General features: G+C 31.2%; 2 protein-coding genes across 2 annotated transcripts; one reads left to right on the forward strand and one right to left on the reverse strand.

Annotated features, from left to right (window-relative positions):
- The first annotated feature begins 365 nt into the window (after window positions 1-365).
- LOC110661270 (receptor-like protein 9DC3) lies at window positions 366-3,827 on the forward strand. The gene is made up of 2 exons (XM_021819865.2): window positions 366-3,408; window positions 3,615-3,827. Exon 1 carries the CDS (start codon window positions 511-513, stop codon window positions 3,355-3,357), a length of 2,847 nt encoding a protein of 948 aa, XP_021675557.2. The 5' UTR covers window positions 366-510; the 3' UTR covers window positions 3,358-3,408; window positions 3,615-3,827.
- A 1,901-nt stretch (window positions 3,828-5,728) lies between these two features.
- Window positions 5,729-6,424, reverse strand: LOC131173059 (uncharacterized mitochondrial protein AtMg00810-like). Its single transcript, XM_058134711.1, has one exon. It carries the CDS (start codon window positions 6,422-6,424, stop codon window positions 5,729-5,731), a length of 696 nt encoding a protein of 231 aa, XP_057990694.1.
- Window positions 6,425-25,096: the final 18,672 nt, after the last annotated feature.

The following is a 25,096-nucleotide window of genomic DNA, read 5'->3' on the forward strand; positions in this document are numbered from 1 at the left end:
TTTACTTGTTAATTTAATGGACAAGATTAAAGAATTCTAAGAAGTATGAACCCCATACACATTTCTTTATGTATTCCAATGGTTTAAGCAATAGTATAATACTTATTAATTATCAAAATCATTGACTGCTGAAGACTAATCCTTAATTAAAAATACTAATAAGATTGTCTTCATTCTTGATCAACTTGTGGAAGAAGCAGTTTAAATATAAATTAAACATTATTTCTCTTCAAAAGCATGACTTTATTACAAAACAGCTAATACATGGCTATATGACATGAAATAATCAATTGCTTAAACTATATAATAACCAGTATAAATGAGTCAAGTCATTGTTAGTAGAATGGACGAGTCAAGAAATTGTTTTGAGGAAAAGAAAGACTAGAAACTAACATCTGATAATATGCAAATTCATTCATGGGATTATAAATAGCAATACTCATACACATCTTTCTTATCTCAACTTTTAAATTTAGCTTTCCACTTCTGCTTCTAAATATCTTCACAAAAATGGGGAGTCTACCATGGCTTGCTCACTTTCTCTGCTTCCTTCTGTTTCACTTGCATTTTCAAGCTTCTTCCTCACTATCTTTTTCTTTCAATTCCTCTACTTCAATGTTGTGCCAACATGACCAGAGTCTTGCCTTACTCCAGTTCAAGAAAACCTTTTCCAATTGGAATTCCCCTTATACCAAAACAAAGTCTTGGAAAGAGGGCACAGATTGCTGTTGGTGGGATGGGGTCATTTGTGACATAGGAACAGGTAATGTAATTGGCCTTAACCTTTCTGCCAGCTTGCTCTATGGTACCATCCATTCTAATAATAGTCTTTTCTCCCTTCATCATCTCCAAAAGCTTGACCTCTCTTTCAATGATTTTAACAACTCTCAAATTGTATCTCAATTTGGCCATTTTTCAAATTTAACATATCTTAGCCTATGTTCCTCGGATTTCGTGGGCCGAATTCCTTTAGAAATTTCTTATCTGTCTAAACTGGTATTTCTTGATCTTTCTGGGAACTATGATTTGATATTAGAAACCACTTCTTTTAAGAAGCTTCTTCAAAACATAACCCAGTTACAGGAGTTGGACTTGAGTTTTGTAAACATGTCTTTGGTCGCACCTAGTTCCTTGATGAATTTGTCTTCTTCTTTGGCATTTCTCAAACTCGTGTCATGTAAGTTGCAAGGGAAAATCCCAGATATGAGTCATTTATCTAAGTTGGCTTTGCTTGATCTCTCTAATAATCATCTGACACTAGAAACAATGACTTTTGAGAAGCTTTTTCAAAACCTATCCAAGCTGAGAGAAGTTAACTTGAATGATGTAAACATGTCTTTAGTTGCACCCAGTTCTTTGATGAATTTGTCTTCTTCTTTGGCATCTCTCAAACTTGAGCACTGTGGTCTGCAAGGAAAAATCCCAGACAACGTATTTCAACAACCAAACCTCCAATTGCTCGATTTATTGGGAAATGAAGGTCTCAATGGTTCCTTACCTAGGCATGATTGGAATAATTCTTTGCAGTCCCTATCTCTTTCTAGAACAAAGATTCAAATACATTTAGAACACGACTTTATCAATAATTTAAGGTCTGTGGAAACTTTGGATCTCAGTGCCTGCAACTTTGAAGGTTCAAATTTGGAATTGTTTGGTAGGTTGACTCAACTCATTGAGTTGCGCCTCTCTCATAATAATTTCAGCGGTCAAATTCCATCTTCACTTCAAAATCTTAAGAAACTCTTGGAATTAGACCTCTCTTATAACAATTTCAATGGTCAGATTCCCTCTTCATTTGAAAACCTCCAACAACTTCATGTTTTGTACCTTCAAAATAACAATCTCAGCGGTCAAATTCCAAATTACTTTTCAAACTTCACACAACTTTCTCTTTTCTCCTTAGCAAATAATCTGTTTACCGGCCCCATGTTCCAAGTAGACAGGCTTTTAAGTCTATACTACCTTGATTTGTCCAATAACTTATTAAACGCAACAATACCACCCTCTCTGTTTACCCTTCCTCAACTGTACACCTTAGTCCTCAACAATAACCAACTCACTGGTCATTTTGGTCCATTCAAGGATAATCAATTGGGTTACATTGATTTAGGAAATAACAAGTTGCATGGCCGAATACCAAGTTCAATTTCCAAACTTGTGTACTTGAGTTTTCTCATTCTTTCATCCAATAAATTGGTAGGAGAAGTTCCTTCTACAATTTGCAAGCTGAAATCTCTCCAAATTCTTGACTTGTCAAACAATAGTTTGAATGGTGTCATCCCACAATGTTTGGGAAATTTTAGCAATGCCCTTTCGGTATTGCATTTGGGCATGAACAATTTCCAAGGAACCATTCCTGAACCATTTTCAGTAGGCTGCAGCTTAAGATATTTGAATTTCAATGGCAATCAATTGCGAAGGAGAGTCCCACCGTCCATCTCTAATTGCAAAATTTTGGAAATCTTAGATCTTGGCAACAATAATATAGATGACACATTTCCTCATTTTCTGGAAACCCTTCCTGAGTTGCAAGTTCTAGTGCTCCAATCCAATAAACTCCATGGTTTGGTGAAAGGATCCTCTACCAATTATTCGTTCTCAAAGCTACGAATTTTTGACCTCTCCAATAACATGTTTAGTGGGCCTCTACCTGCAGAGTATTTCAATAATTTCAAAGCAATGATGAATGTTGGTGTGAATATGAAATACATGGGTTCACCAAACTATAATTATGATTATTCAGCGAGTCTGACGTTCAAAGGATTGGAGATTGAATTGGTGAAAATTCAAACACTTCTCACAACCATTGATTTGTCAAGCAACAAATTCACAGGGATAATTCCACAGTCAATTGGAAAGCTTAAATCACTTAAGCTGCTCAACTTATCTCACAATCGTCTCACAGGCAATATTCAACCTTCATTGGGGAATTTGAACAACTTGGAATCACTAGACCTCTCTTCAAATCTTCTTGTTGGAAGGATTCCTACGCAATTGGCAAATATGACATTTCTGCAAATATTTCAAGTTTCACATAATCGACTGGAAGGACCCATACCTGAAGGAAAGCAATTCAACACATTTGACTCCAGTTCATATGAAGCAAATTTGGGACTTTGTGGATTTCCGCTGAAAAATTGTAACAGTGAGAAGAGGCAACAACCAACAGCATCAAAAGAAGGTGATTCCGAATCTAAAATTGGATTTGGGTGGAAACCTGTTGTGGCAGGGTATGGATGTGGAGTAATATTTGGTGTTGCAATGGGATATGTTGTGTTCAAAACTAGAAAACCTATGTGGTTGGTGAGGATGGTTGAAGGTAAGAGACGTCGAAAGCCAAGAAGATCCAACAACTAAAGATTATTCACACAATAGAGACTTCTGAATGTGCACAAATGGTGTTTATAGGTAATATTTCCTGCCTCGCATATAATCTCATCATAATCAAGTTTCCTTTTTTTTTTTCTCTCTCTCTTTTTATTCAAATATTGTTTTTTAGAATATAAATTATTTTCATCTTTAATTAGCACTATTTTTGATGTCATTGTTGCAAGATTGTATTAATTTTGCGTAAATTTCTTACATATATTTTGGTGAATTTTCTACCTTGGTAGGCAGTGAGAATAAGTAAGGAGGTCCATAGTTGTTGGCAAATGAAGATACAGTTCGGCATATGAATGCAGGGGCAAATCTTGCACACTTGTCATGCTTCTTTCTTTCTTTCTGTTATTTAATAAAGAAAGTTTTTGTATGTCAAAAGTTGGAGTTGGTGTGGTGTCTGTATCTGTTTGATACTTCAATTTAATTTTCTGTCTTGTTTGGGCTGAGTTCCTTTCCTAATTGTCCTTAATTATATGTGGTTGCTATATATATATATACACTTGAAAACTCATTTCAAAATCCATGAGTTGTTGCCAATTTTTAGACATTTTAATAAGATTTTTCCCATAAGGTATATTCTATGTAATTTTCACTTTTTTCACTTAACAAAAAGAACCAATTACCGGAAACACTTCAAATGAAGTTCTTAACGGGAAAAAAAATTCTTAATGGCACAGGCTTACTAGAATTTCTCTGTGTTTGTACAAGAATCATTCCAGAAAATATGCAACAGGATGGTGCATCTGATATGGCTCACTCACTATTTCAGCTTCCTTTTTTTTCACTTGCATTTTCAAGCTGCTTCTTTATTTGCTAAGTTTTTCTCTGAATTCCTCCTCTTCAGCATCGTCGTGCAATCATGATCAGAATCTTGCCTTGCTCGAATTCAAGAAAACCTTTCCATTAAAAGTGCTCCTTCTAATTGGAATTCCCCTCACCACAAGACATAGCCTGAAAGGGAAAGAGAACGTCGTTTGGTATTTAAAAAATTAGCAGGTCACCTGCCTTGATTTCCCTGGCTAGCAGCCTATGATACATTTTTACTATCCAAAATTCATCATAGCATGAGAAGAAATTTAAGGACATTAATCGAATTACTTTAATCCCTTGCCATGGTCATCACTTCCATGGATAGGGGTGTCAATTGAAGGCCCTGCTATGATAAAGACAACCGACTAATTCATGTTTTACATGGTCCAAGATTCTACTAGCTAGGATAAAATTGTAAAGTAAAGCACTGCACTTTAGAAAAAAGATCTACAAGTTGACGTATTTGTGAAAATCCGTCATATTTTGATGCGTTTTGTTCGTTTTACAGAGATTTATATTATTTTAATCAGTTTATAAAATTCACACTAAATCTTACTTTCCAATTTGATTCTTCGTTAGATTTATAACTCAAAATTCTAATAAAATTTATGGAGATATCTTTTTCTAATTAGAAAATATTCCTCGAGTTGCAAAAAAATCCTCATTGATGAGGGGCTTGGTCCATTGTAATCTTAAAAAAAGCTTCGATAAATAGTGAAAAATAACATGCTAGTAGATGCACGTAAATAGTAATATTTTTGTGTGCACAACAATTCTCAACTCATAAAAGGAAGATTATTCAAATTTTGGTTTGAAAATTATGGTCTTAATATTGATACACATCTTATCCACAACTTTGTCACTGAAACAATAGGTCAGTGGTTGAACATGTTAAAACAGAAGTTTAAAGCAAAAAGGAAAGAAATCCAGCTCATTTTTATTCAAGGAAATTTCAAAATTTATACAAGAAGAGAATAACAAACTTTCCTATCTAGCTACCACTTACAAAGTGGGCAAAAACTGAAATGAGAATAATCAGTCACTAAAAGCTACTAACTTCAAAAAAATAAGCAACTATTTTTGGACGTGATTTTTTGCTTAAAAATAGGAAACAATAAATTGAAATAACAAAGAAACAATGAGCTAGAACTGAAATGCCAGCTTTCTAGCACTCCTCCTTGGCATTTCACTGACAAACACCAATTTTTTATCTCAAATCTTTGAACCTTTCTTTTGGTAGAGACTTAGTAAAAATGTCTGCTAACTGATTCTCAGATGAGCAATGAACAAGTAACACTTCATTAGATTGTTAAACTTCTCCAATAAAATGGAATTTGATCTTGATGTGCTTGGTCCGGCCATGAAACACTGGATTTTTTGAGATTGACACTGCTGAAATGTTGTCACATATAATTTTGGTAGCCTCTGTTTGTTCACACCCCAAGTCCTTCATCATCTTCCTTAGCCAGATAGCCTAGTTTACAGCAGAGGCAGTAGCAATATACTCTGCTTCTGTTGTTGATTGAGCTGTTGTTTCTTATTTCGTTGAACTCCAGCTGAAAAAACTTGAGCCTAAGGAAAATACATATCCAGAAGTGCTTTTTGAGTCTTCAACGCAGCCACCCCAATCACTGTCAGAGTAACCAACCAGCTTCAAGGTCTTTCCTGCAGATGCTGGAAAGAAAATCCCAAGTGTGTTGGTTCCTTTGATATACCTTAACACCCTTTTAGCAGCTGTAAGATGAGTTTCTTTAGTTGAATACATGAATCTAGAGAGCAAACTTACAGCAAATAGAATGTTAGGTTTGCTTGCTGTAAGATACAGAAGGCAGCCAATTAAACTTCTATAGATGCTTTCATCCACTTTTTCAGCATTCTCATCCTTGCCAAGCTTCAAACCAGTGGAGATTGGAGTGCTCACAGGTTTACAATCTTGCATTTTGAACCTGTGTAAAATATCAGACATGTATTTCTGCTGACATATAAAAAAACCATCATTAGGCTGCATCACTTCCATCCCAAGAAAGTACTTCATGACTCCAAGATCAGTCATTTCAAAGACTTTCTCCATTTCATACTTGAACTTTTGAATTAGTTCAATTTTGCTGCCTGTCACAAGCATGTCATCAACATAAATTGAAACGACTAAGGACTCACCATTTATGTTTTTCACATACAAGGTAGCTTTACTCTGACTTTTGCTAAAGCCAAGTTGGATGAGATGGCTGTCCATCCTTTCATACCAAGCTCTTGGAGCTTATTTTAAGCCATACAAGGCCTTCTTTAGACAATAAACTTGATCCTCTTTACCAAGAATTAAAAAACCATCAGGCTGTTCTACAAAAATCTCTTCAGTGAGCAAGCCATTCAAGAAGGTAGATTTGACATCAAGTTGATGAATCTGCCATGAGTTGTGAGCTGCAAGTGCAAGAAGAAGTTTGATTGTGTCATACCTTGCTACTGGAGCAAATGTTTCCTGGTAGTCCACACCATATTGTTATGCATAGCCTTTCACCACCAATCTAGCTTTGTGTTTGTATATCGAGCCATCAGGATTGAGTTTTGTCTTGAAAACCCATTTTACACCAATCACCTTGTGATTTGCTGGCCTATCCACCAGCTGTCAGGTCTCATTCTTGTTGATCATGTCTAGTTCAGCTTGCATAGCTCTCCTCCATGGTTGAGAGTCTTGTGCTTCAGCATAGCTTGTTGGTTCATTGACAACCAAGCTGCACCTCTGATAAATGTCCTCCAAGGTTCTGGTACCCTTCAAAGGAAAATCATCCCCCAATTCATCTGCTGCAAGTTGAGGCAGCACTTTTGGATAGAGAGGAGTATGAGCATCCTTTTGATTCTCCCAATCCCAAGCAACTACCTCATCAAACTTCACATCTCTACTCAAAATTATTTTTTCTATTCTCAAACAGAAAATCTTGTAGCCTTTGGATGATGAACCATAGCCCATGAAAATACCTTTTTGGGCCTTATTGTCTAGCTTGCTTCTTTTGGGTTCTGGTACTTGATAATAACATATACATCTAAGATTCTGAGATGGTGTATTGATGGTTTGCTGTCATACCAAGCTTCATATGGAGTCTTGTCTTGTAAATCCTTTGTGGGTAGTCTATTTAATAAATAGACAGATGTATTAACTGCCTCTACCCAGAATTGGTTTGGCATTTATTTTTCAATCAAAAGACACCTGGCCATCTTTATTATTGTCCTATTCTTCCTTTCAGACACCCCATTTTGTTGTGGGGTGTATGGTAAGGTCAATTGATGTTCAACGCCTGCACTTTTACAAAATTCAACAAACTGACAAGAAGTATATTCTCCACCATTGTCAGATCTTAAAGCTTTAATTTTAAGATTACATTGATTCTCTACTAAAGCTTTAAATTGTTTAAAAACATCAAAGACTTCACTTTTGAGTTTAATGAAATAAACCCAACACATCTTGGTGCAGTCATCAATAAATAGGAGAAAATAATTGTTACCATTCAAGGACTTGGTTTTCATTGGGCCACACACATCAATGTGGATGAGTTGAAGTTTCTGGTTGGCTCTCCATGCTTGATTAGTTTGAAATGGTAGCTTTGTTTGCTTACCCTGCCGACAGATCTCACAAACTTGAGCATCATAAGAAATTTCAGGCATATTTTCCACTAGCCCCTTCTTGTTCATCTCATCAATGCTTCTCTGATTGACATGACCAAGCCTTCTGTGCCACAAGTTTGTAACTGATTGTGAAGCACTTATATAGGCCTGCTCAGTTGCTTTTTCAAAATTTACCACAAACTTATGTTATTCATCTTGACATAGAATAGTTCTATTCCAGAAGGATCAAAAATAGAGCATGTTCGATCCTTAAAAAATAGTGAGTAGTTCTTTTCAAGCATCTGTCCAACACTCAACAAATTTTGGCTAATACCAGGTATTTACAAAACATCTGGAATAGTTTTGATACTTGAGATTGTTGAAACAGCCACTGACCCTCTTCCTTTGACTTTCAGGAACTCTCCATTTCCCACCTTTACTCGAGAATTGTAAGTATCATCAAGGATCCTGAAAATCTCAGCATTATTGCACAAATGATGTGTGCAACCACTGTCAATGAGCCAAGCATCAGAGGGGTCATTCGTTGAGAAGCAAAAAACTGCAAAGAGTTGCTCCTCCTGTGCCTCAGTTGCATCTACCAATTGAGCTTGTGAAGATTTGGAGGCTTTGTTTTTGGATTTGCAGACCTTGGATATGTGCTCCATCTGCTTATAATTGCCACATACGGCATCAGGCCTCCACCAACAGTACTTTTCCAGGTGTGTTATTTTTTTGCAGTATTTGCAAGGAGGGAATGACTTCTTTGACCCTTCACTAACGTTTCCTCCATCATGCTTGCTCTTATTTTTTTGGTTAGGCAGCTGCTTTCCCTTACCAGAATATTGCTTTTGCATAGAAAAAGCTCCTTCAGTGATCCTCTCCTATCTCATAGTCCTTCTTTGTTCTTGTGCTTGAAGAGCACTCATCAGCTCACCTAATGAGATTTTGTTTAGGTCCTTGGACTCTTCAAGAGAGGAGATCTTGGATTTAAACCTCTCAGGAAGAGTTACAAGAACTTTCTCTAAAATCCTTTAGTCTGCAAATTCCTCACCAAGCAGTCTAATGTTATTAACAATTAAGGAGATTCGATCAACATACTTACCAATTGTTTCATCCTCCTGCATATTTAGGGACTCAAATTCTCTTTTCAGATTCAACACTTGCATTTGGCGTGCTCTATCACTGCCTTGGTATTCTTCTTTCAGCCTCTCCCAAGCCTCCTTTGCTGTGTTGCAAGCCATGATCCTGTAAAACACAGAATCAAACACTGAATTCTGAATGAGTGACTTGGCCCTGGATTTCTTTGCATTTTCTTCACTGTTGAATTTAATCTAGGCTAAGGTGGGGTTTGCTGGTAGAGGAGGTATTGGTTTCTCTTCAATCACAGTTTCCCAGAGGTCATAGGCTTCCAAAAAAGCTTGCATCTTTACTGACCAAATGTGATAATTTTGACCGGTGAAGATGATAGGTGGGTTTAAAGATTGGCTGCTGGATGCCATTTGATTTTTGGGTTGAAAAGCTTTTGTTTTTGGTCCTGTAAGATCAAATAGTGCTCTAATACCACTATTAAAACAGAAGTTTAAAGCAAAAAGGAAAGAAATCCAGCTCATTTTTATTCAAGGAAATTTCAGAATTTATACAAGAAGAGAATAACAAACTTTCCTATCTAGCTGCCACTTATAAAGTGGGCAAAAACTGAAATGAGAATAATCAGCCACTAACAACTACTAACTTCAGAAAAATAAGTAACTGGACGTGATTTTTTGCTTAAAAATAGGAAACAATAAATTGAAATAACAAAGAAACAATGAGCTGGAACTGAAATGCCAGCTTTCTAGCAGGACAATTAGAAAAACAAATATCCCTACAAATAAACCTTGAGTTGTACTGTTATTTTGATTTGCTTATGTAGTTTAAGTTTGTGAACCTTTCCCTTCTACAGGGCAGGTCTATCAATGAAAAAGAAATTTCTCTCTTGATTTTGTCTGGGAAATATATTGCAATTGCTTTAGTGTGTTAATGCCAACTTATATTGCTCCCTTGACTTTTGTGCATTTCTCCTATTTTCCTTATTTATTTGTGTGATTTAAACTAAAGTGTAATGCATGACTTCTTATATTGTAACAATAGCATACTATTTTCTGTTTCTGGTAAAATTTCATGTCAGTCAATCTTGGATGGATATGATGTTATCTTATCAGGCTTGAATGGCAGCAACTCAAACTCTACTGGTGAGCAGCAGATTTTTTTTTTTCTCTTTCTTTTTCTCATTTGTTGTTTTCATCTGATCATAATAGAGGATGACTTTCGTGTAATGTTAAAATTACTTATTATTTCATCTGTGACATAAAGGTCATGGGAATGCTTCAAACTATATTGTTACTTGGATTGGGGTGCAAATACCCAAATGGGTACATTAGTTTTCTTATAAAAAAAAATCCATAGTTTCTCCCATCAATTTATAGTGTCAAGTGGAAATCCAAGTCCAGGTTTCCTTATCCAACACTGGTGATTAAGGATAAGATGAAGAGTTCAACAACTCTTGCAAGAAAATGTATAACCTCAACAAAGAATTATAATGTGTAAATTCATGCTGGAGTAATATACTGAATGATTTGTTGATGATCTTCAAACCAGACTGCAAAAGTATAAGATTCTTCTAACTGTTAGTGGGCTTCCATCCATCAGAAATTTCATCTCTTGTGCATGTCTAGCGCGCCATGGTTAACTTGTGCTATCCTTGACTAGTTTAACATTATTGACTCTGATTGATATCAGGTCACTGGTTAACTTGAGTTTTAGTTCAAATGTTGCAAAAATTTGCAATTTTATTGTGCTCTTGTTGTTGGGAATATTTGGTTATTGAAGATCAAACTTCCCTTCTTTTATAGGCATGCTAACTGAGATTTACAAATTAAGTTTTACTCTGTAGTGGAAGAATGAATTTTGGGGAAAATGCAGGAAAAGTCAAGAGGATCTCATTAAAATGCCTAGAAGAAGCACTCGAATCCTTTGGTACTGACGAAGATCTTATATATCCTGGTGTACTAGTACTTTCGCTTGTAATATTGCATCAAAATATACCAACCACAAAACTTCATTTGAAGATATGGATGCAATTAGTTAATTCTTATTCATCAGCAGCTCTTCTAACTATCACCTTTTGGTTTCAATGTGTAAATGCAGATATCTCTGAAGAAGAGTGGCAAGCAAAACAGCTGTTCAGTGCAACCATCACCAAATGTCAATGTTTCTCCTTGACATCATACTTCAATCAAGCACAGCTTGTCTTTGCATGATTCATTTGCATATAATTGTGCGTAATATGTTTAAAGGTAATAATATTCTGCTGTTGACAACATGCATTGGTTCATAAATAGTTCAAGCCATATTTTCATTTTCAGCTTTTGCATACATCCTTTGCTTCAGCTTGCTCTTTATCTGCTAGTTGTAAAATTGCATGTCCAGCTACTTGGAATTATATGTGGTGATGAATTAGTGATTGATTTCAAAAACAGTGTGCAGAGAGCATTATGATCCAAGATTCAATACCTAATTCTAGAAATTGGAGGCAAGTAGGGTCTCAAACAGTTTGAAATAGGAATGGGGAGCTCCCAAGTGGTCCCTATACTTTGATGAAGCTTTGATTTTTAGTTCATGAGTTTTTGTATAGGAAATTAAATGTAAGCTTCTACATAGTCAAAACCCAGAATAGAAGCTGTCAAGCTGGGAGTCATTTTGGTGGGGACTTCAGGACTAGAACTCTGAAGACCTTAAGTTTTATTTCTGTGTGTAAAGCCCGTGAAAAGGCTTAAATGCATCATCTGTACATGTTTGCAACTGGCAAGTTTCTGGTGCAATGTCTTAATATTGAGTTATAGTCACAGGCTTGTAATATCATTGTAATTGGAGGATAGTGCTTACAATAGGAAAGCATAAACATTCACAAGAGCCGCTTACAATTAGACATGGGCCGGTTCAGGTGGGGACTGGAACTGAAGCCAGTCAAATACAGAACCGGAATTGGTCACCGGTTCTTGGGATCAAACTCGTAGTAACACAAGGTTGGTTCTAGTTTGATGGGTTCTCTGAACCTTGAATCAGACTGAAATCATCAGTTTAACTTGCCGATTCGATCAAATTCACACCAAAAAATTGAAAAAAAAAAAAAGTTGAATCATAAAAAATGGAGGGGCCATGTGACACCAAGATCATATCAGACCAAAATCATTCAAATTCGAAACTGCATAAAACCAAACCTATAAAATTCAATTTCCATTTAACTTAAAAGAATAAACCAAAACTTGACTGGAACCCGGCCGGACTCGCGTCTGTTTTTTCGCCAACAAAAAATGAGAGATTTCTAATGAGATAAAGAAAAAATACAAAATTTGTCCTGCTATTACAAGCAAAATAATCATTTCAGAGTATCTTTCTAATAAAAATATGAACACAACTGTTACAAAAACGATATATATAAGTAAAGAAATATCAGTTAAAAGAGAATTATTTACCAAAATAGTATTATCATTCGCTACACGAATAACTAATTGAGCATCACCTCGTCTCTACCTACTATTACCCAATATTCTATGATACTGGATTAAATATTTTGACATTTTTCTTAATTTTATTATTATTTATTTTATATATATATATATATATATATATATATATATATATATATATATATATATATATATATCAATTATGGCTCGAAATCACAACCTCACAACTCTAAGTACTACTTTAACATCATTAAGTTAAAACTCCTTGATATCTTTCAATTATATTTGATAAAATGTAATAAAATATAATGTAATTAAATATTGTATTATGTGTTTTCAAATATAAATTTTTAAATTTCTTTCAAACAGAAAACATATGACTGATTAAGAAATCTTTTTTATATTGATAAGCATATTAAAATATCATTAATACATTAAAAATAGTGTTTTCATTTATATTATGCACATCTAGATAATATCTACTGTGGAAGATAAGAAAGTAGATATATCATAATTTTGATTTAAAGGTTCGAAAGATATAAACATTTTTTGAGTTGAAATACTAACAAAATGTAGCCAAAGGAAATGCAACAACTTTACTTAAACATAGATTAATCATTTTTTTGTTTAATTTTTCCTTAGTTTTCATTTAAATAATGGAAGGATTAGTAAATCTTTACAAACATATTAATGATGAATTTCTTTTTACATATTACAAAATAAACTTGTAATTCAAATAAAAATTATTATAATCGACAAAAATTAGCATTAAAATTGATTTTTTTTTTATTTTAAAAGAATGAAGACTTGAACTATCATTGTATCAAGCTAAGTTAGGCTCTAAAATTGATAGTTAATCAACCCAATAAATGAAAGGAAATAAAATGGCTCAACTATTAATCTAATGCCCAAAGCCCTAATCTAGGCCAACAAGCTTTAGTTGATTTTATTGTTATCTTAAGACTGAAGAAGTTGGATGAAGGTTGATGGTGGTGACATGGAGGAAGGTATCAAGTCAAAAGTGATGACAAAGAGAAGCAAAAGTAGTGGAAGGCAAGTTCGAAGAATCTCCCCAAACAAGGCATTATCCGACACATTAAACTCCTTTCTCGCAGAACAATGAAACATGTCTCTCCTCCATTCCTTCTTCTAGTATGTATCATGCCTTGTTATTGCATCATTATTTTGTCTTTTTTCTTGCTTTTTCTTTCCTTGTTTTCTTGCTTTTTCTTTCCATTTACAAGGTTTTCTTGCACTTTCTCTGTTGCCAATCGCAAGAACATCTTTTTCTCTCTTTTTTTTATATATTTAATTTGGTAGGAAATTTATTCTTTCTGCGTCAGTATTTGATATGAATCGAACAATCTTTTGTCTTTCTATCTTCTTAGCGTTTCTTTTGAGGTCGCTTTTTTGGTTTTTACATGGAGGATTAATCAAGAGATCTTGAGTTCTTATATAATCTAATCTTGCTTCCAAATTACTATTATTATATCATGAATTAAAAGATTATAAAATTAATTTTATTTGTAAAATTTTTATTGATAAAATGATTTGTAATATCATCTCATTTATGAAGACACAAAATTATACTTTTTTTTTTTACAACAAAATTACACTTTCTAAATTTTTTGAATTTTCAAAAGAATTAATAAATTTAATTTTATAAATTTGCTTTGCAAAATTTATTTATTATTTTTTAAAAATATTATTCTGCATTTATTTGAAATAAGATATTGAGGAATACTAACTACAATCACTTAAAAAATTGACTATCCAACGATCTCTTCCTTATTGATAGAAGAGTATTTATTAAATTTTTAGGCAACCTGTTACTTATCATCAAGATAATCAAAAAATCATTAATTCTTTTTTTTTTCTTTTTCTTTTAGTTAATTATTCTTTCTCTCTCTTTAATTAATTACTTTCTATGACTCTAATTTTTTCATTCTTTTTTTTTAATTAGACCTTTCAAATCTTAATTTAAATTAAATTAATACAATGTGTTTATTAAAGTTCAAACAGATCACAAATTATTGCACTCTATTTTGAGATTTTTTTTTATGAGTTTAAAATTTTATAGAAATTAAGAGGATTAAGCGTATTTATTATTAAAAAAAAAAACAAATTGCCCAATAAATTTTTGCCTAAATTTACAATATACAATGGATTTAAAATTCATTATGAGTTTTTTCAAATTACAGACATTTATAAATTGTATACAAGTAACTGTGGATATACAACAGTGCCTAGAATAATCAATTTAAAAAAAAAATGCCCAACATAATTCATTAGGAGTTCTTTAAAAAAAATCAATTTATACCCAGAATAATCAATTAAAAAAAAGAGTATAAATTATATATGTACCTATCAAAAAGTTTTTTTTATTAAAATCCTTACCCTTTAGCAAAAGAATAGCCCCTAAAACAAAAAAAATTGATGGTAAAAGACTAGCACAACAGATGAAAATGGTAAAATATTTTAAGAAAAAAGAAAATGAAACAAAAGAAACGAGAACAATGGGAGAAAAAAAAAAAGTGCAACGTTTTGTTTTGTATGAGGTGAACGGAAAGTGAATAAATTAGAGATTAGGATAGAGAGAATAATAATTAATTATAGAAAAGAGAAAAAAAAATAATTTGTGATAATAAATAACAAATTACCTAAAATTTATAAAATACTCTTCTGATCAATAAGAAAAGTCGTTGGATAGTCACTTTTTTAATTAACTGTAGCTATCATTTCTAACAAAATATTTGTGCTAAATATAATAATTTGGACAAATCTTTTTTTTGTCTTATAAGTTAAACTTGACTCATTTTAAAATAAAGTAGAATCTATTCGTTTCAATGTTGGATATCCATAAATATACAAAATAAATAAAAAGAAGTGATAAAACATAATTTTTTAAAAGTGTTGATGGGTCATTCATTCTGAAGTAACATGTATAATCTTTTGATTTCAATTGAATAAAAATGAATATTGAGATAATTAATTATCCAAACTATAATAGTCTTCCATAGAAAATTAAGAAGAGAGAAAGACCAAAACTCCTTCAATCATACAGCATAATCATAGTATGTTAGCGCATAGTATTTTGTTCTTACATTCCTCACAAACCTATTCAAAGATTATCATATGCTTCTTCCAATCCATTTGGCAGCAAACCCCTATCCATAAAATTTGCATGTAAAAAAGGTACAAAAAACAACATGGGTGGCATGTGAATCCATATTTAATCCTAGTGCATGCCCATGAGAGCTATTAATCAATTAAAAAGGCTGAAAGCATCTTTTGCTCTTTGAATATCATGGCTTTATTTGATTAAGTAAATGATTTAGAAAATTTTAAGTTTTTATAAAGTCATTTGACACATTCACATTAAGTTACATTTTTGTGTTTATCAATTACAATAGCTAGATGATTACACCTTTATAATGTTAAGTGTTAAATTGAATGCAACTGAAGGTGAAATACTAAGGGACTTTTCAAATGATGATCGTAAAAAGATGCTTTTAACTAATTGAAAAAAATTGCTCATAAAATATTAAATACTGTTAAAATTAAACAGTAGAAAAAATATTTAATTATTTTAATATTTTAAAATTAAGATGTGTTAATTAATTTAATTTTAAATTAATTTTAATATTCTCTAATTAACATATTTAAAGATTTTTTTTTTAATAACTCTAACAATAATATTATAAAAAAAAAATCTTAAAATGGATAGCATGTGTATCCATTCGGAATCCTAATGCATGCCCATGACAGCCACATAGAACATTTCATAAATATATAATAAATCAAATTTCCATCTACATATGGTTTTGATTGAACATTACATAACATAGTGTTACAAAACGTGGAGACATATTGATGTTCTTCTAATAACCTAATCAATTAGCCTACTCTAATTTGATTCAATAACGGAAAGCATATAATTCATCTAACAGAGTAAGATTCGAGTCTCCAACTCCTTAATATCCTATTCAAAAATAAATGAATAAATAAACTAAGAGAGATTTATTTTTATTTTTTTTTTTTTTTATCTATGGATGATGTGCATGTTCTTTGTGTATGGTCCAAAATCTAATTAGGGTCAAGGTCTGGGTCACCAAATTTGGATCTGTTAATCACATGGATAAGCTTATTATAAATAAAGATCAATTATCTTTATTGGATGTTTAATTTGTAGTCCTAGGAATCTTATTATTGCTTTTGCAGATAAGATTCTAAGTTTTATTATTGTAATATTTTGGAGTGTATATTTGATGGCATATTATAATTAAATACTTTCTAATACAATCTAACTTTATATCTTAAATAACAAAGAAAGATTTTTTTATTATTAAATTCAATAAAATATGAAATAAATAAAAAGAATTAAATAAAAGCATTTTCTCCTTTTTTTAATATTTTTTATTATATTCATCAATATAAAAACACTTAATATCGTTTGTGAAACTTCCAAAGTATATATGTCATGAATTTTATTGTGTAAATATGAAATAATGCCTTTTTTTCACATGAAAAGGAATATTATCGATGAAAATTTTAATAATTGATAAAACTTTAATTTTTTATATTTATCTTTATTTTATTATTAAATTAATAAGGCGACATTACATAGATTAAATCACTAATTTTAATTTTTTATGCTTGTAATATATTTTATTCGTTGATTTTTATCTATCTCATTTTGAATTTTTCTTAAAAAATTATTTATCATATTTGAAAATTAAAAATATTAATTATTTATTTTTAATTTTACCCTTTATTTTTATTAAATACAATAAATATTTATAAAAAAAATTAATTTCTCTATTTATCATTAAATTGAAATATTTTAATGGGAATTTTTTTTGCCCCCTTTTGTTGCAAGATGTTCAGCATCCAAATTAACACACCAACATGTAAGCATGTCTTGTGAATAGACTGCCAATTGTCTGACAAATAAAAAAAAAAATCCATTTTTGGGTATATAAAAATATTGCATGAAGAATGTCACGACCCAACCTATGGGCCGGACCGGCACTAGGACCTGGGCCAGCCTAAAGCCCCCGAGGCCCGTAGTAAATCTAACTATTCATTAATTCAACTCTAAGGCCCATTTGGGCCCAATTTCAAGAAATCAACTGGACAGAGTCCGGCCATAAAGTGGACCTTTCAACGGGGAGTTTTTGACTCACCCGACCTGTAAACAAAATATATCATCAGTTGGGGAGCTCAGCTCACCCTCCACATACTCAAATCAACATAAAGATAAATAGGAGCTCAGCTCCCTCATCCAGTCCATCAAACATGCATATAATAATTTTACAGGTCCACATGATAATTTATATTACAGACCCGAATCATTTAAATATTTCTAACACATGCGGAAATTCTAGGAGTAAATAAAATTACACAAATATTGATAAAACAACCTGTGAAGGAGAAAAGCAGGTTAACCACAATAAAATCCTCCTGTAGCCTGAAAAAATATTGAACAGGAGTGAGCGTTCGACTCAGAGAGTAAAATATCAATTTTAACCATAATCTCTATAACTATCTAAAACTAATGCACCCTGTAGAGTGAAATGCAACATCAATAAAATTTTCACATCATAACATCAAAAAGATAATTTGGAGCACTCACACACCCAGTAATATCAATCATAATATATGGGAGCTGGTCCCCTGTCTCACTTAAATCCAACCTGTGCCAGTGAAGAACTCAAGCTGGACTTTCGCTTAATAAACCAAATCGGGGTCCCAAATGAAGAACTCAAGCGTGACTACGCCGAAGGATCGGGTCAATGAAAATCTCAAGCCGTGACTACCCGTCCTATCCATAGTCCACACCACATCACACGCACGCCAACGCACGCTGCTGCTCCAAATTACCACAACAACATCCATGGCACTTTACTTGATTATGAATGCAACATAAATCATGCCTAGAGTTTAACTACATAAATATATGCATATAAGTGATGCATGGGCATGCTTGAACATATAATAATATCGAAATTACAATTAAAATTAATATTTTACTCACAGACTTGACGGCAATCACTGTGGCGCCTGGGCGGACGAAGAAGGCTGTCCCGGCTCACTTGACAATTACATTACAATTATTTAATACAAATGACTCAATACAAATCAAGAAAAGACTAAATACGTCCTAAGTCGTGTCGAAAATCCGGCAGAGTCTCCCCTATACCTAAGACCTATCCAACCTGCAAAAGGGCTCAAAACACACTTTTATATTCACAATCTATATATCAACAACTCAATCACATCACACAGCCCCTCCTGGGTCCATCAAATCAGTCATTCATCACAATATGTAAAATTTCAATTTAGTCCTTATAATTGATCATTTTTGCAAAAACTGCCCAAATAAGCTCTAAAAATTCTAAAACTTTTCCCCGCGGTCCTTAGCAATATTACTAGGCTATTGCAAAAAGAATCATAATTTTATGAGCTACCACGAATATTTTATGAATTTTTAATCCTATTTAAGCACTAGAAAATTACGAAAAAGCAAGGTTCGGGTTTACCTTTGCCGATTCCGACTTCGGGGACGCCTCGGGACGTCTGACAATGGTGGGGTAGCCAAAACCTCAATCCAATTCGAAGACTTTTCTGGTAGCCGGTCTGTCGGGCCGGAAATTCACAGACCCGGACAACTGTCGAATTTCCGCGAATTGAGGATACCTACACGAAGCCCACAACACGGGGGTTAGTATAAAATTTTTACGAAATTTTCTAAGCTCATTTAATGCTCGGAAAACACTGCGAAGTTCCGTGGGACCCACCGAAAACGGTGTCGGAAAATTTTGAAATTTATATCCCCGCGAAGCTCTCGACGAGTGGAGCGCTCTGGTACTCTCGGTTTTCTCGTGGGGTTCACGGTTTGCCAGAAATCTAGCCCAAAAGTCGAAATGGGCTAAAAACTTCCCGGGCACAAATTGGACAAACCACTTGACGGATTTCGGTATTCTTGGTGTCTATGGAAAGCTCTCGACGAGTAGATGAGTTTAGACACAAGACCCAGTCCGATTGGTGGCCGGATCGGCCGGATTTTGGCCGGGAATACGAACGGTCGCGCTGCGTCTTGTGTCGCGAGGCCGTTCCGGCGTTCAGGCGTGGGGCCGTGGGAGAGGTGAGGCGGCCGGTGAGTGGCAGGGGAGGTGGCGGTGCGGCAAGGGGAGGAGGGAGGAGAGAGAAAAAGAAAGAGAAGGGGAGGAAGGTCGGGACGCGCGGAAGAAAAGAGAAGAATAAAAAGGAGCCGGTCCGGTTCGATTCGGCCTGTTCGATTCGAAATACAAAATTTTGAATTTTTACTCTGCATTGGGACCGAAAACGAGGTCCAAAAATTCCGAAAAAATTTCAGAAAACTCAGAAAATTTCATAGACTCCAAATATATTTTTAGTTTTGCCACGTGGTCTTTAAATTAATTTTTAAAAATATCAAAGTTTATGTTTTCGGAAAATCGAACCCGATTTCTAAAATTCGAAAAATTTCAAATAATTTTCTTAAAATTTAAATAAAATTAAAATATCAATAATACTCATAAAATAATAAAATTTAAAATTTTGGGTGTTACAAAGAGTTAATAATCAAATAATGAAAAATTATGTAATTACTTGATTTCTAGCTAACAAAAAAATAAATAAAAGAAATTAAAAGATAAAATAATATAAAAGCCATCTTCAATAATAATAATAATAATATATCTATTAATTTAAAATTAATTTTTAGACAATATATATATATATATATATATATATATATATATATATATATATATATATATATATATATATATATATATATATATATATTCATGAAAATTTAATTGTTAAAAAATAAAAATTAATAGTATATGAAATAAATTAATAATAGTCGATTATAAAGTAATAAAGAATAAATAAAATAATTATATAATATAAAGTGCATAATATAAAGTGTCTTTTATATAAATTTAATTTCATATAAAAATTAGTTTATTAATTCTTAAATAAAATAAATGTATTGATATTTGTAGAAAGTTACTCTGTTTATCGTTTTTATATTTTTATATTTTATATGGTGATTAAAAATAATTAAATAAATTTATTTTTATAAAAATATATTAATAATTAAGTAAATTACTTTTAGCTAATTACTATTTATGTAAATATATGTTGTACTTAGAAGATAAAGGATAAAATTAAAAAAAAAATAATACTCTTCAATTTTTTAAATATAATGAATAATTTTAAATAAAAAATAAATACAATATTTTAGATGAATAAAATATATAAAAATTATTTATTTAATAATTATTAAATTTATTTTTTATCAAAATTAATAAATTTTTTAAAAGTGTAACATTACACTTATTAATATTTATTAAATATTTTTATTTTATTATTTATGTGTCCTTTTCAATGGAATATTATACATTCTATATAATATTAATAATTTCTAATATAAATTTTATAGTAAATGAATATATTTACTTATTAAAAAAATCGTAAAATTAATTTTGTAATAGGTGGAGATACAACCTTAAACCATAAATTAATTCTTAATTAATTAAAAAAGTTAAAATTAACTATGCATAAATGAATCATAAGAGCACTTGTTCCAAGATGTTGACCGTTGACCACTTCATTTATGATGATGGGTTGCCCGTTGTCCCATGTGATGAGTCTGTTGTAGGACGAGCTACCCTACATGCACCTAAATCCAATGGTATCCTATGTACGTGTCAGAGGGACCCACCCCTCAAATCTTGAAAAATTCTGAAATTAGGTGGCATGGCAAAATCTCAAAGACGAAATCACGGCTAAAGGTTCTATAAGATCACTGGTCACCTTTTCAGGTTGTAAAATCAGTGGAATAAACCCAGCACTACCAGATTAGATAATCTTTTAAGTTTTATTTATTATGTGCTTATTATATTAAATGTTTATAATTAAATTTGAGTATTTATTATATAAATTTTAATTAATTTTGTATATATTTTAATATAAATATTTAATTTAATAAATAATAATTTTATTTTTATATAATTGAATGCTTTTTTTTTTAATATTATAGGTCCCACCATAAAATCAAAGGGATTCCTAGGAAATCCACAAAAGTCATTTGGTTGGGTAAAAGGAAGGTGACCTAACAAGAAGACAGTAGAGACTACACACGAAAAATATTTATAATGGAAAGTAACTTGAGACCTACTCAATTTTCTCATGTCCCATTCACCACCTTCGCTTTCCTCTATGTTTTTAAAAAATAATAAAAAAATAATATGGCTTTTTTTATAATAATTTCTGTACAAAAAAAATTAAATAAGCTATTGTATTTTCAATTAAAGGCTATATAAGATTAAAATCAAAATTTTGAATTAAATAAGTGAAAAATCAATTTTTAGTTAAATAAAAATATAATTTTTTAATTAAAGTCAAATAGACTCTTTTTAAAAATATCTATTTTTTAATTTTAATAATAAAATATTAAAATGATAATTTTAATATTAAATAATTTTTATTTATCATGTTTTTTATTTTTTTTAAATTTCTTTTAATTTAAAATAATAAATAATTTTTATTATTTAAAATTAAGAAAAATAATATTTAAATTATTAAAAAAATAATATTTTATTAAATATTGACTTAATTTTACCTAAGTTTATTTATCCAAACCTTAATTTTAAATTTGTTTTGCTCTCGAGTAAAAGTGTAAGGGTTTATTTGATATGTTTCTATTTTTTTAATTAAGTCACAATTATAACTTATCAAAAATATATTTCCTTAAATGATTTATTCACATTATTTCCTTAAACTTTATTTTCTTCAATTATTTAAAGCCTAACTACCATTAATTATATATAAATTTAATTAATTTAAATGAGCTAAATTTTTTCCATTTAAAATTGAATAGAATTTTTTGTTTTGATTCGATTTTCACTTAAATTTATACAAATAAAAAAATATATTAAAAATCATAAAATCTTTGATTGATTTTGAGCCAAAAACGATTAATGGCTAAGCCTATATAAGTTTAAAGAAAATTTATCTAAATATACTTGGGATTTCCACGATTAATCAAATGAGTTTCACTCTTAATTTTTATCTTTTAGAGTTCTAAATTTGAATTCATCGTATTTATTTATTGAAAAATTTTTAAATTTCAACTAATAAATATATTAGTTTGAGCAATATTACAAAATTCAATTTCAGTGATTAACCGTAAAAACTCTATTTTCCTTCTATTGCTAATTGTTAGCCATTAAAAATTAATAATTTAATTAATTACCAATCATCTATATCCTACAAAGGATATTTTTTTTTTTTTAGTTTTGATTTGAACATAATTTTTTTTGCATTTGTTATGAGAGATAAATTAATAAATAATAAGAGTCTGTTTGGTAATACTAATTATTTTAGGGTCTATTTGGTAATATTAATGTTATAATAGTTATTAATTGTTCTAATAACTGTTAACTATTTTATTAATAATTAACTGTTAAATATTAGCCGTTAATAGTTAATTATTTTTATGGTGATTTAAATCAGAAGTGTTCAATAAAATAATTGCTGGATTAACTGTTAAATATAAAAATAATAGTATTATCTTTTTAACCTTAGTCAAAACGCTCTCTTAATATCTTAAAGTGGGCTAATGTTTCACGAATCACTTTATCAACCTTTAAACGTTAGTATAAATACCATGCCATTAAATAGTATAAATAAGAGGGATAATATTTTTATTAATGTCAAAATACTAAACGTTATTTTAAAAATTATTGCCGAATATGTCCCTAATAGTAAATAGCTATTCTAATAGCTGTTAGATGTTTAACTAGCTATTAATTATTAATAATTAATTATTTATATGGTGATTTAAAGTAAAATTATTTAATAAAAATAATTATTGAATTAGCTATTAAATATAAAAATAATAATATTATATTTTTTATCATAGTTAAAACACAAAATTTTATATTAAAAACTAAAAAATTGAGATGTCTAACTTTTTATGATCCACTTATTTAACTTTTAGTATTAATATAAATATCTGTGCCATCTAATAATATAAATAAAAAATATAGCATTTTGATTATGATTAAAAATACTAAGTGGGATTTTATGAAATGGGTTTGACAAGTCAGTCACAAAAATCGTAAACTAAGCTGAAGGAACCTATATAATTGAAAGTGTCACACTACGAAGACCAAAATTCAAATGTGATATAAAATATAGCTTAGTGGGGCTTCGATACGAGAACCAATTTGACCTAATGAAATCAAATGTGGCATACCATAGTGGGGCTTGGACACAAGAACCAATTTGACTTAATGAAATCAAATGTAGCTTTAGGTTGCAACTCAATTACTTGCATGAATATATATAGGGTTGACATAAACATCAAGTTATATCAATCAATTGTTTTATTTCCAATGACATTCAAATTTATTAATTAAAAAGATTTTAATATTATTAAATTATAATTTACTAATCATTAAATTCTTACAGACAAGTAGGAGTTTTAACTTTTCAAAATATTATGGTATATGTTCAATTAAATAAGTAAAAATTTTATTATTTTTTAAAATTTGAAATTATTGAATTGAATTATCTCTAACTAAACAAGATGGGCTAGAAATTGTGACCGTTGAGTTCAAATTTCGAACGGGGGAGAAGGGGAAGGAGAAGGACACCGTTGATGGTTGATTTTTTTGAAAAATAAAATGCAGTTTGATGAGATATGTGGAAAACGACACTTGAAATAAGAGATGGGTCAGTCCGTGCCTTTCGGCGGGAATTTTGAAAGGAAATTTGCGGGAAACTGAAGCAAAAGTAAACCCCAAAACCCAAGGCCCCAGTAGTAGGATAGCACTGGTAGCCCACTCTTTTTATCTATTGTTTATTCATTATTCTTTTAAATTTGATTCTACGGCTAACAACTGGAGAAGTGGAAGTAGTTTGTGCAGGCTGGCCTGCAGACAAAGACCCCACTCTTCTCATCATCCAAATTGCTGTTTGTGTCCGCATCTGCATGTGTTGCCCCTCCGCCCTTCATTTTGCTCTCCATTCAATCTCCTATAATTTATTTTTAAATTTGACCATTTACTAGTAGCTTAGTCAGTCACGGATCCATTTCAATCCCTATACAATCTTTTTCTTTTTTTAGCAGAAGAATACAAGTAATTCCATTTAAATTGCTTTCTAACTAGAGAAGCTAGGCGTAGCCATAATAATAATAATATCACTATAAGCTATAAAAGAAAGGCACGCTCGAACTCGATTGAGTGAGGAAGAAGAGATATCTCCTTTCATGCTTTATTTTGACCACCCCAAGCAAATGATCTCTACCACCGCTAAAAATTCACATCATTTTCAATTGACTATTCTACCCTCCCTAACACTCTCTATTTCCATCTCCCACCTTATCATATACACACCAATTTTGGATTTTCTCACTACCCCTACAGGAAAATTAAAAGAATTCGGCATATATTTAACATGACATTCCCATCAAATCAACTTATATCAAAATCATATCAAAGTTTCTAATTTTTCTTTTTTGCTTTTTGATTTTTTTTTTAATTTTCTTAAAACAACTTTTATTTTTTATTATTATTTTTAATTTCCTGACATTTTTTGACCAAATGGTGTGGTGGGTCCCTTTCTACTGGTGAATTGTGAGTCACGTCCCCACCACATATCCTCTTTTGCTTCCCTCCCGAAATTTCTTCAAATCTTATATTATATACATTTTTATTTTGTTTTATCCACGTCATCATTATTTTTAATAAATTTAATAT

The sequence above is a fragment of the Hevea brasiliensis genome, chromosome 14 (assembly GCF_030052815.1).
Source record: "Hevea brasiliensis isolate MT/VB/25A 57/8 chromosome 14, ASM3005281v1, whole genome shotgun sequence".
Taxonomy (NCBI): domain Eukaryota; kingdom Viridiplantae; phylum Streptophyta; class Magnoliopsida; order Malpighiales; family Euphorbiaceae; genus Hevea; species Hevea brasiliensis.

Bases quoted from the DNA above. Each gene is read 5' to 3' on its own strand.
- LOC110661270 (XM_021819865.2), top strand. From the start codon at position 511: ATGGGGAGTCTACCATGGCTTGCTCACTTTCTCTGCTTCCTTCTGTTT.
- LOC131173059 (XM_058134711.1), bottom strand. From the start codon at position 6,424: ATGGACAGCCATCTCATCCAACTTGGCTTTAGCAAAAGTCAGAGTAAA.